Here is an 11,857-nt window from a genome sequence, read left to right on the forward strand (position 1 = left end):
TTTTTTGTATTTTCTAAATATTCAGATAAAAAAAGATGCTGATTTAAACAACGGGCGAGTACGAAGACACGGAAAACGTTTCCAGCTTTCGAACGAAATAAAGCGCAGCGAGAAATAATAAAAAAAAAACCTTGCCAAAGACTTGTGTGTTTAAATAATTGAGGCTCGTTGCGGAAATATATATATTTTCGTCGAATCAGAAACCGAAGGGACGCGCGGTTTAAGGGATTAAACGCTCGCGGAGAGAGCGTGTAATCGCATTTTTGACTTTCGTCCCTTCGATTGCGATTTTATTGCGTGTCTGGAAGAGTACGCCTCGTCGCCGAGATAACGAGATTCGCGTGCGACTCGCTCGTCGCGCGCGCTTTTTGCGACGAGAGAAAAAGAGAGAGAGAGAGAGAGAGGGGCCGAGGGAAAAAAAGAGGGCGGGGAAGGGGAAAAATTGAACGTAAGGGCAGATGCGCGCGGTTTTATTCCATAAAGGGCGAACTCACACGGAACGGAAACCGGTTCGGCGCGGGGCTAATTGTTAATTAAGACGCGGATTGCCGTGCGGATTGACAATTTGCAATTGTAAAATCCCGTTCCTCGCGCGTAATCTCGTTCGCGTATCGCCCGAGTAAATCTCGCCCGCACGTTTCCAATCGCATCGAAATTGTTTCGCAAGTACCGCTTCCACGCGCGGAAAAACGAATTTCGAAGAAAAGTTGCGAGCGAAGTGCGGCCGGATTGACACAGTCGGCTTCGCGAGGTGTTTTCGCAAAAACTTGGCGCACGTTCTGGCGCGGAAAAAAAAGGGCCGCGACAAAAGTCGTCTGTTACCGGATTAAAAGTCGCCATAAAAATACACACGTACGAATAGACAATTATTTTATTAAAGGTGTAATTCAAGTGTGCGTTTGTCACGAATTTTTCCAGCTTGCATTCACTCTCGCATGATTTATCTCCCTTCGTCGCGATACCCGGATCCATATTTACAACGACTCTCGCGCACGGACGCGGTTGCGATCAAGGTATTGCTTAAAGCGGACACGTATTTTTCAGAATAAATATTTCACCAACGCGGGGGAGGCGTGTACGCTCTCCTCGCGCGCGATTTCCTCCCGACGAGGGAAGATTCTGCGTCGCTCGGGGCAGGTTGCGAAGTATAAGAAATAATGTGAAGTAGGTCAATCGTATTTTAAGTCGGCGAAGTCTATACACTTCGATGAGCGGGGCCAGCTGCAGCCCGAGATAAGAGGCGTCGCCCACGTCACATTCCCCATGAAACGGAAAAGCGGAAAATTTACCCCCATAACTCGCCCCCGAGATCTAATCCCTCCCTCTTTTCTTGTTTCTTACTTTCCGTACAAGTTTCGCGCGCCCGTGCGGCACAATAGCGGTATTAATTAATCGGCGAAGTCGATTCTCTTCCTCGCAAACTCGATCCCCCCCCCCCCCCTCTTTCCTCTCGTTTTCGTTGTAAGTCGAATTATTGTATCTTTAAGCCGTTCTAATCCTCGTTCCATCCATCTTTCGAGTTAAATTTTTGCCCCCTCTTGAGTGACAAGTTTTCATTACGCGAATTCCCTGAATTTCTGTCAGCCCTGAGAGATCGCGCGTCCAACAATCTCTGGAAAACGTTTTGGCGGAGGGAGGGGGGAGAGAGGGGGTCTCCGCGGGCGGAAAATCGGGCGAAAGAGACAAAGGGAAAAGTGGGTTAGACACTCGCGAAATCATCCACTTCCTATTGCTCGGAACGGATGCGATCGAAACCAATCGGGGCGGCCCCGGTATCGATGGGCGCTGATTTTCGTTTCACACCCCTGTGAACCCGTTGCCGTTCCACCCCCATACGTGGTGAATGCGAGAGGGGAGCCTGGCTCGCTGGAGCAGCAGGTAAGGACCGCGTCCCAGTTTTACGTTAGCCATCAGGACTACTAGTGTGCCGTTGGAATACAATAAGTAATCGTTGCGACTCCGTAAAGCGAGTAGAAAAAAAGATTTCGCCTTGGAAAACCAATCTCGCGCGACGCCCTTCGTCCCGACTCGAGCGCATTTCCGAGGCAACGGGGCGAACCGTAATTCGCGTGTTGAAAGTTTAAAAAATTAATTGGCTCATTATACTTTGAATAATTAACTGCAAACTGGTCAGATTTCGTACGATTGTAAAATTATAGAGATATAATTAATCGGGCATATATTGATTCGTCGATCCAACATTTAACATTGAGATCGGGAAATTTTCGCCAAGAGGAGAGAGACAGGGCGTTAATTTTGACCAAGTCCTACCGGGGGTCGTCGATGCCGAGTATGAGCGACGACACGATCGCCGCGGACTCCTCGAAGAAATTCATGGACCACGCGCGAAAGGAACTGAGCGCGGTATTGGGAAAAGTAGACGACCTGGGACTTCCGGTTAAAGCCTGGCGGCTGCTTCGCGCCCGTTCGCGACTGAGACCGACGAAACTGATGAAAGTCCGCGCGAAGCACCTGTGGCTCCTCTTGCTGATCGCCACGTGGATCACGGCGCAAGCTACGTGGACTCGTGTGCTAACGTATCGAGATGGCAAGGTGAGACAAATTCTACGTCGTTCGATAATTTACGTTTCTATTTCGACACGATACGTGTCTCCCTCTCTCTCTCTCTCTCTCTCTCTCTCTCTCTCTCGACGCAGATGCTGTATTAATTGCCGGATTAAACGTAAGTCGCAAATCACGTATCGCGGATTATTTTTACTCGTCCGGATAAATTGTTAATCACACTTGAGACGGCGAGAGAACGAAGCTCGGACTTGGTCGATCGAACTCTCGAGAGCGAGAACGAGACATCTAGAATTTCAGAAGATTCGATTCTTACCGGACACTAACGAGATCTTTGTTACGAGCTGCGGCTCGGATAACTGCGAGTCTCTCGTTGTTTCAGTGCTGGATGGCGACGCCCCCGTTCGTGCAAAAACTTTTCCGACCGCCGCAAGACTGCTCGATCTGCCAGGATGTTCAACAGGTTGACAAACTCACCGCCGTCGATCCAACGATCTTTGAACAACGGTACTAAAACGCGCCCCGCGCATCGTTAGCTCAATAATTTATGCGCGATATTCCCCCCATTTCCCGAACATCCCTCCGTAACAACGTGGAAAAAAATCTCTCGCCCCCAATTAATTTAGTTCACTTACACCTAGGACCAGTTTCACAAACGCCGGTTAACTGGCCCTTAGGGATCATCGTCAAAATTTTTCGAATTGCGTCTCAATTATCGCTTACAAAAATCTTACGTAACTATCAATCCTGCCAATTTATTTACTTGTAACCACAAGAAATACGTTCAAAGTCCATCCCCGTCCCGGGACGTCATTTATAAAAAAATATTTGTCTATCTGTGTTTTATTAACTAAATTATTTATTTGCGTTGCTAACAACAAGATTTCTTAGAGATCTTAATCCGTAGGAAAGGCTTTCTCTCTCTCTCTATAAAAGAGCTCGACGCTATAATTGTTCTAAGAATTAATTTGTCGCAATCGCTAAAAAGCGTTTTATTATTTGTTCACGACACGCTTAGCAATAAATATCTCCGCGCGAGCTGAATAATTCATCGGATACGACTCTCTCCATGACTGTACTTTACTTGTAATTAGCTACGCGTATTCAGGGAAGCCGGTGGTGATAAGCGACGCGATGGCGAATTGGACGGCGCCCAAGGTGTTCTCCTTCCCGTTTTTCAAAACGCTCTACGACGGTGAGGGCGCGAGCTGCCAGTTTTTCCCGTACAAGACGGAATTTCGGAGTCTGCAAGACGTCTTCGACATGAGCGCCGATCGAGCCGTGATGGAAAAGGGCACGGCGCCTTGGTACGTCGGATGGTAGGTAACTCAGAGTCGCGCATGACTCTTGGATGCATAAAGGAGGACAAAGGGAATCGTCGAGCGATCCCCTCTTCATGATATCGTTAAATCTTTTTTCTCCTCTACGCTGATAGAATTTTCTCTTATAATTTATTCTCTTGTAATTAAAATTTGCCCTACAAATCGTGTAAGCGTAGGACACATGGCATTTTGAAGAACTGTATGAGACTCTTTTGAAATTTTACTATACATTCTACTAGTAAAATGTATACTAAAGGCCTGTGTCCACGATGCCAGCCAACTTGCAGCTTTCATGGAAGAGGAGCTGCAAGTTGACTGACCACGCATTTCTCGAAACTAGAACTTGGACCAAGTTCTAGCATCGTGGACACAGGCTTTAACAAGTACAATTACTATATAGTGAAATGTGAAGAACTGTATGAGAGTTTTTGGAAATTTTACTATACATTCTCCTAGTAAGATGTATGGTAAAATTTGACGAAACTCTCGTAAAATTCTTCGAAATGCCACGTTGTCCCACGATTACATGATTTTCAGGATAAATTTTAAGGCCGTGCAGATAATCTTAGGAGAAACCTCGACAACTGTCTGTCATCCTCGATTCAAAATTATCGTTCTATTCGAATCTCGCGAGACTATGAATTTAAGAAATATCGCTTGAACGCACGCCCGTTAGATTTTCATTTCCGGCGCGAAGATGAGGTTTAATAAGATAAGCGCGACAATGTGATTTTCCGTTGTAACGAAATCGATACGTTAATAAAATTTTCTCGAAGCGCGAGGGATAAAAAGTAATAAAAGTGACGAGTATCACGGGGAATTTCAGTAACAAATTTCCCAAATTGGCAGTGAATTAATAACGAATTTTTCATGAGCTCCTTACGGCACCGATGTAAACGTACGCTCGTTATTTTTAAGCAATTTTGTAATAATTATTAATTTCATTATCGGAAAACCATCGGCGCGCTCGCAGCGACATTAAAATAATCGCGAGCGGAATAAATCAGTCGTTGCAAATGTAAAATATGAATTCGCTCACCGACCAGCCGCATCGCCGCCGCCGACGCCGCCGCATTCCTCCGCGGAGGCCAATCCTGCGAGCATAATTATCGAAAATATAGAATATCAATTTAAAATTGCCGCGTGGACGCGGCGAATAAATAACATTTTACTCGGGCAATTCGTAATTGTCATTTTTTCCGTTGTTCGATTCACCGAGGGACCGAATGCGAGACGAATGCCAAAGCGAGTGCCAATTATTATCGCGCGACGGCGCCGCGCGCGTCGAATCATCGCGGACAAATTAAACAAACAACTCATGTAGCCTGTAATAAATAAATCCGCTCGCCAATCGCGCGGCGCGATTGCCACTTTTTTTTATTTTTTCGAACGAACACGCACTTAATTAACGCGACGGCGCCATTCGCAACGTTTACGTTTCGCGACGCGCTCCGAAACAATTCGCGCGACACTCGCCCGACGCGCTCGCGTCGCGGTAAGCGCGACATTTCGACGAATTTAATTAACGGTCGGGGGTATAGCGAAATATAATAAATTCACGGCTAATTAACGCGACGCGATAATGCCCGTCCATTTTTTACCGGCGCTCCCGCGGCGGTGAATTTTTAATTAGGCGCAGCCCAGGGCCCTCGGTATTCGACGGGGATGCGAAAATTCGTCAACTCCATTACGTACAATACGACGATCGCCCGATACCTTTCCCGGCATTGCCGATACCGGCGCGTCCGTTTCACGCGATGTTTAACGGCCAAGGTCCAATTTGGATAATCCACAATTCGCGCCGGGTATCAGGATACCATTTACGGCTTTATTTACCGCGCCGGCTAGTCTTGAATGTGCATTTAATAGAAGAAAAGTCACCTATCACGAGATAGGATCCTAATGTGGGATGGCGGGGTTTCTGTTAAATTAATGAGCAGCGTCAGCTGATTCCACCATGAATTTATTGCCCTCGGAGCGAAATCTGCTTACAATTAGTGAAGAATTCACTGTTAGATTGAATGATCGTTGCGAAAAGGATTTGTGATCGAATTTGGATGTTGAAAACCCGCCGTCTCATATCAGAAACCTAATCTCATAATAGAGGACTTTCCTCTCTATATTTCGCACAACGGACGTAATTTTCTGGCGCTTGTGCCTCTCGTATTGCGCGGCGTATTGCGTGAGATCATAAATAAATCAATCAATCAAAATTCCTGGGGGGGATGAATAAAATTTCATCCTGAAATCTCTGAAACAGATCACGCAGTGATCGTCGGTGTTTAACGCGGTAATTCAAATGTGACGAGGGATTTTTAACGTGCGGATCGTAACGTTAATTACGGTGCATTAATTCTGCAGTTTCGAATGCGGCAAGTCGCAATAACTGCTCATTATTACTGAGGATATCAACCCGGCCGAAGGAGATCGATCGGTGGAAATTCTGTCGCGGTCTACCGAGTGACGTACGATCGCGCGGAGTCCACTTGACGAAACCGTCACGAAATGCGACACCATAGGCGCGTTCGCGGAGCCGCTATTAGCGCCGAAACTGTCAAGTCTTATCTCCGTTGCTCATTGTATGTTGAAGAAAGATGGAAGGCGCATTTCGTGCTAATGGCGTGCTCCGCGAACGCACCTCGCGTCCACGACGATCTTTCGAAGAGAAATTGGTTTAATTTCGCGACACCGTGAGACTGTCATTTTGCGAGAATTAGCATATCACGTCTGCTAGATAATTGTGGCTTTCAATCGGCAACGATGGCGCAGACGATATTAAACTTGAATTAATACAAGCATCGCGAAGGGAGAATTCAATAGACTTGTTCAGATTTTTCTCTCGAACGACGATCTTTCCTTTCGAACTGACCGCGCGAAATGTCACCCATTTCAGAATTCAAGTCTCAGGCTGGAATTCTGATTACGACCTTATGCATTTTTATGTATATTAATTTTTTTCAATATACATATTTCACACGTGTATTCCGATTCTCCCCGGCGAGAAACGATTCGTCGAAACGACGTCGAATCGACATCGACGCTGTCAAATTCGACGTCAATTCGACGGTGTCGACGTTGATTCAACGTCGTTTCGATCCGCGAGTCACTTCTCGCCGGGATGTTTTCGTATTGAAATCATGAGTACAATTTATGTTGAATTCTGACCTGAATTACGAGTCGCTTATATCTCGTCGATGCAGACTAACAATCTAGCTTGCACTAGTTCACCAGTGCAGCAGTAGAGAACAAGCCTAACATCTAGAACCTTCAAGGGATCGACGCAAATACGAAACAAATGACGGAGTGGACCTGTCTGTTATCCTACGATCTTCAGCGCGTCCATAAGGACGCGCAGTCTACCTATATAAGTCTGTGGTCCGGGAGATCTTCGGCGGAAAATTCCGCTCATTAAACTTACCGTTCGATCGACCGGAAGATCCATCGAGAAAATGACGCGTTCCACTTAAACGGATCGATCGACTGGGGACGGGGTGAGGAGGGAGGGGGGGGGGCGGAGGACGACCGGAATCCGGGCGATTCCGAAACGGGCGGCCTCGGAGCTTGTAAGCGGCGAGACGCGACGTTACGTTCGCGGACACGCGTGTGTGCACGTATCCATCGACGGGGCCATCGATCGCGACGATATATGGTAATTGACGCGCGCACGCAATTAACCGGCCGGTCGCTAAATTCCCAATTCGCGCGGCCGACACGACTCCGACGCGGGAAGGAACGCGAAGCGGCGCGCGCGCGCGCGATCCCCCGCGTTTTTCGACCGCTGTGAAGTTAGGCGCGGAGGGGGACGGCGGGCGAATTGAAACGAAACAGACGTGCGCGCGCGCCCACCTCCGAGAATCGGCGGGTAAGTAGGTGCTGTTGAAAACTTGCGGGGCGGCGCGTCGCGATATTTTTGAAGAGGAGCGTACAGCCGGCGTTTATATGCGGGGTCTACAATGGCAGTCGCATGGCAGAAGTCGTAAAAAGTCGTAGTCGTAAGAATAGTCGACTATGACTGGTTAATTCTCATGTGTCTGACTAAATTGACCAACTGCAGTCGATTATTCTTACGACTGCGACTTTGCGACTCGCATTGTAGACCCCGCATTACGGGTCAATTCAGTCAGACACGTAAGAATTGACTAATCATAGTCGACTATTCTTACGACTACGACTTTACAGCTTCTATGTAGACGAGGCTTTACTCCGCGTACGCGATCTTACTCGCGCTATTAATATTCAGATTTACTCTCGCTAGATAAATACCGGCCGGTCTTCTGGCCGCTCTTAATCGTCGTAATTAATCGAAAGAAGTGGCAAGCGAATTGCGTCACTGATCGGCGGATTATCTCGCTAATGATATTTTATCTGTATTATTAGCCGGTCTCCGTCTTGCTCTTTATATCGATTTATGTGTTAGCAAATTTATTCGTCTACTTTCTTCCTCCCCCCCTTAATCATTATAAATAGATAGAGCTAGAAGAGCCGTTTGTTAGTGGCGATTCTCGCGATATCGTTCCCTCGCGTTCTAGCGCGCTGCTCGATTAATATAATATTAGACGAAGGAGAAAATAATTAGAGAAAATACATCTCTTTATTTCTATTTTTCCTCCCCCGGTGTTCTTGTACACGGCGAAAGTGGACGGTATTTTATCACTGACAATTTTCCCGGTATCATTATCTTATGTCCGTGGAGTCTGTCGCATCGATTAATATAACATTAGGCGAAGGAGGAATTTATTAGAAAATAAATAGCATTTGGAAAACTGCGTTTATTAACTAACGACGTGAAGAAAGTTGTAATGGGCACTTGGCGCTTTCATTTTTCATTGAGGTATTTTCCGAAAGCTTTTCTCCTCCATGGTTAAGAAATAAAGTTAATCGCTCCTTCACCCGTTACGTCTTTAAGGACACGGGGAGGACGGGGGGAAGAAAAGTTGTCGCATTGAGATTAATGTTGCGAAATTACGTATGTACGTTTTATGCAAACAAGAACGAGAGGGCAAAGGTCGAGCTCTAGGTTTCCGAGAGACTCCGCGTATCTTATCGCGAGTGGAGCATACTTGCCTGCGAGTATTTTCACGGCTTCCGGTGTTTCCTTGAATCACCAACGTTCACGTACGATTTCGCTAATAGGCTTACATAGAAAATCACATTTCACAGTGTCATGCCGATCGAAAGATCGCCCGTCGGAAATTTCGACGAGACCGATCGATTCCCTCTTTCCAGAAAAAAAAACTGTACGCGGAGAGAATTTTCCCGCGACAATCGTGTAATCGTGGGACAACGTGGCATTTTGAAAACCTTTGTAAGAGTTTTTTTTTGCAATTTCGCAATACATCCTACACAGTTGGAAACTTTGTGTTTTCTTGTTAAAAAACATGCCGGTTAAAATTTGTGTGTTAAATGTTTAACGCATTCATGTGTTAATTTGACATATTGCTCTTGTGTTAATTGACCTCAAATGCAAAATTATTAAGATACTAGAAACGATAAAACGCGCGCTTCGCGCGCGCAGTTTGTGATCAAGCATTGTATATTTTTAAGAATTTGTATACACGCGAAGAAGTAATTGTATGCACAACGTCAATTTAAAATAAAAAGTAATTTGTCACTCACTGATACGGTTCGCAACAGCAAAGTTGTATGTACATCGCTAACTATACATGTTAAACTGTAACAATACAAAAATGTTTACGATTATTATAGACTAATTATGTAAAATCCAGACTATTGTATTAAATGTACTTTATATTTAATATTTTTGAAAATAGGTATTTATTAAAATAATTATATAGAATACTGAAAGTCTTCCTTTTAAATATGAACTCACAAAATTTTATATGTATGGTTTTGTCTCTAACACTTATTCGAATGCTCGTTGGAATCATTTGAATAAATAAAATAAAAGCACAGAACAGATGATTCATTTTGCACAAGTAGCAAATAACAAAAAAGGAAGACACTTACCTTACGATTTCTCTGCCGTTGCCCGATGCCGCCTAGGCCTGCTCCTCCTCTGAGATTTTCTTGTTGCACTCGTACACTCACAGCACTCGCTCGCGAAAATCGATCGCGCGAAATTTCGGACACTCCCGTACGCGATGTAAAATACCGTGAAATGCAGTAAGCGACGTTCTTTACTTCCTACCCGTTCAAGTTGCGAAGAACGACAGAGCGAATTACAGCGCGGACGCCCAAGTCGCACAAATATCTCTCTCTTCCCGAAAATGGAACAGATTACACGAAATCGATAGATAGTTAAAAGCGCGGTGCGTAAACGAGATGTAAACGCGACAACGTACCACGGTTTACTTTCATATTTTAGATGAGTTAGTCTCGTAAAATATCCATGTACACGTTAATAAAGAGCCGTCGCCTCAACGCGCAATTCGTTTCTCATTACAAGTTGTAGAAACTTAATAATTAATCTAGTAGCGTTACTTGTCACTGATAAAGGAGTCCAAATCAATAACGTTTTATCCTTACATTCTTCACGATCGAGTCTTGGAAACCGACAACGCAAAAACAATACCACGCACGGAGCGACTCGCGCGACTGCTTGCCGGCTCGACGTTCGGCGAGTGACTGCGCGGCGACCTTGGTGAAACAATGGTCCGCGTGACGTTGTACGATGCCGCGCCGAGTGAAAAACAACAAAAAAACGTTGAGAATTCGTTGGCCCATCTACGTAATGGAAAATTCTGTACTACTTATCACTCGCTCGCCGAACGTCGAGCCGGCAGGCAGCAGCGAGAGTTGTTCCGTGTGTGATATTATTTTTACGTTACCGGTTTTCAAGACTCGATCGCGAAGAATGTAGGGATAAAACGCTATTGATTTGTACACCTTTATCAGTGACAAGTAACGTTACTCGATTAATTATTAAGATTCTAAAACTTGTAATGAGAAACGAATTACATGTTTAAGCGACGGTTCTTTATCAACGTGTATATAGATATTTCACGAGACCAACTCATCTAAAACATGAATGTAAACCGTGGTACTTTGTCGCGTTTACATCTCGTTTACGCACCGCGCTTTTAACTATCTATCGATTTCATGTAATCTGTTCCATTTTCGGGAAGAGAGAGATATTTGTGCGACTTGGGCGTTCGCGCTGTAATTCGCTCTGTCGTTCTTCGAACGGGCAGGAAGTAAAGAACGTCGCTTACTGCATTTCACGGTATTTTATATCGCGTACGGGAGTGTCCGAAATTTCGCGCGATCGATTTTCGCGAGCGAGTGCTGTGAGTGTAAGTGCAACAAGAAAATCTCAGAGGAGGAGCAGGCCTAGGCGGTATCGGGCAACGGCAGAGAAATCGTAAGGTAAGTGTCTTACATTTTTGTTATTTGCTACTTGTGCAAAATGAATCATCTGTTCTGTGCTTTTATTTTATTTATTCAAATGATTCCAACGAGCATTCGAATAAGTGTTAGATACAAAACCATACATATAAAATTTTGTGAGTTCATATAAGGAAGACTTTCAGTATTCTATATAATTGTTTTAATAAATACCCATTTTTTAAAATATAAAATATAAAGTATATTTAATACAATAGTTTCGATTTTGCATAATTAGTTAATAATAATCGTATACATTTTTGTATTGTTACAGTTTAACATATACATATAGTTAGCGATGTACAACTTTGCTGTTGCGACTCGTATCAGTGAGTGACATATTACTTTTTATTTTAAAGTGACGTTGCGCATATAATTACTTCTCTCTCTCTCTCTCTCTCTCTCTCTCTCTCTCTCTCTCTCTCTCTCTCTCTCTCTCTCTCTTCGCGTGTGTACAAATTCTTAAAAATACACAATGCTTGACCACAAACAGTGCGCGTTCTGTCACGTCTAGTATTTCTAAATTGTAAGCCTTCATTTACTCTGAACCTAAAAGAGAAGTGAAGCACATCGCGCTTCGAGATATCAATCGGTATCGCGGAGAAGGGCCTTAACTGTTCGATATTAACGACATTCGCGCTGGTAACATCTCTTTTTTAGTAAGGGAC

At 44.7% G+C, this 11,857-nt stretch overlaps 1 protein-coding gene across 3 annotated transcripts in view; it reads left to right on the top strand.

Annotated features, from left to right (window-relative positions):
- The first annotated feature begins 1,914 nt into the window (after positions 1 to 1,914).
- The window catches only part of LOC105567481, a 14,023-nt gene continuing 4,080 nt past the window's right edge, over positions 1,915 to 11,857 (top strand). For 2 of the 3 annotated variants that reach the window (XR_001009358.1, XM_012022383.1), the window contains exons 1-3: positions 1,915 to 2,553; positions 2,906 to 3,030; positions 3,618 to 3,842. Coding sequence is in view for 2 of the 3 variants with exons in the window: in XM_012022383.1 (XP_011877773.1) it covers positions 2,284 to 2,553; positions 2,906 to 3,030; positions 3,618 to 3,842 (620 nt within the window). In the remaining variant the exon portion in view is untranslated. The remainder of the gene's footprint in view (positions 2,554 to 2,905; positions 3,031 to 3,617; positions 3,843 to 11,857) is intronic. The other variant, XM_012022384.1, reaches the window with a different exon arrangement.

This window comes from Vollenhovia emeryi, unplaced genomic scaffold (assembly GCF_000949405.1).
Source record: "Vollenhovia emeryi isolate VEMERY1.0 unplaced genomic scaffold, V.emery_V1.0 DF939137.1, whole genome shotgun sequence".
In the NCBI taxonomy this organism is placed as follows: Eukaryota; Metazoa; Arthropoda; class Insecta; order Hymenoptera; family Formicidae; genus Vollenhovia; species Vollenhovia emeryi.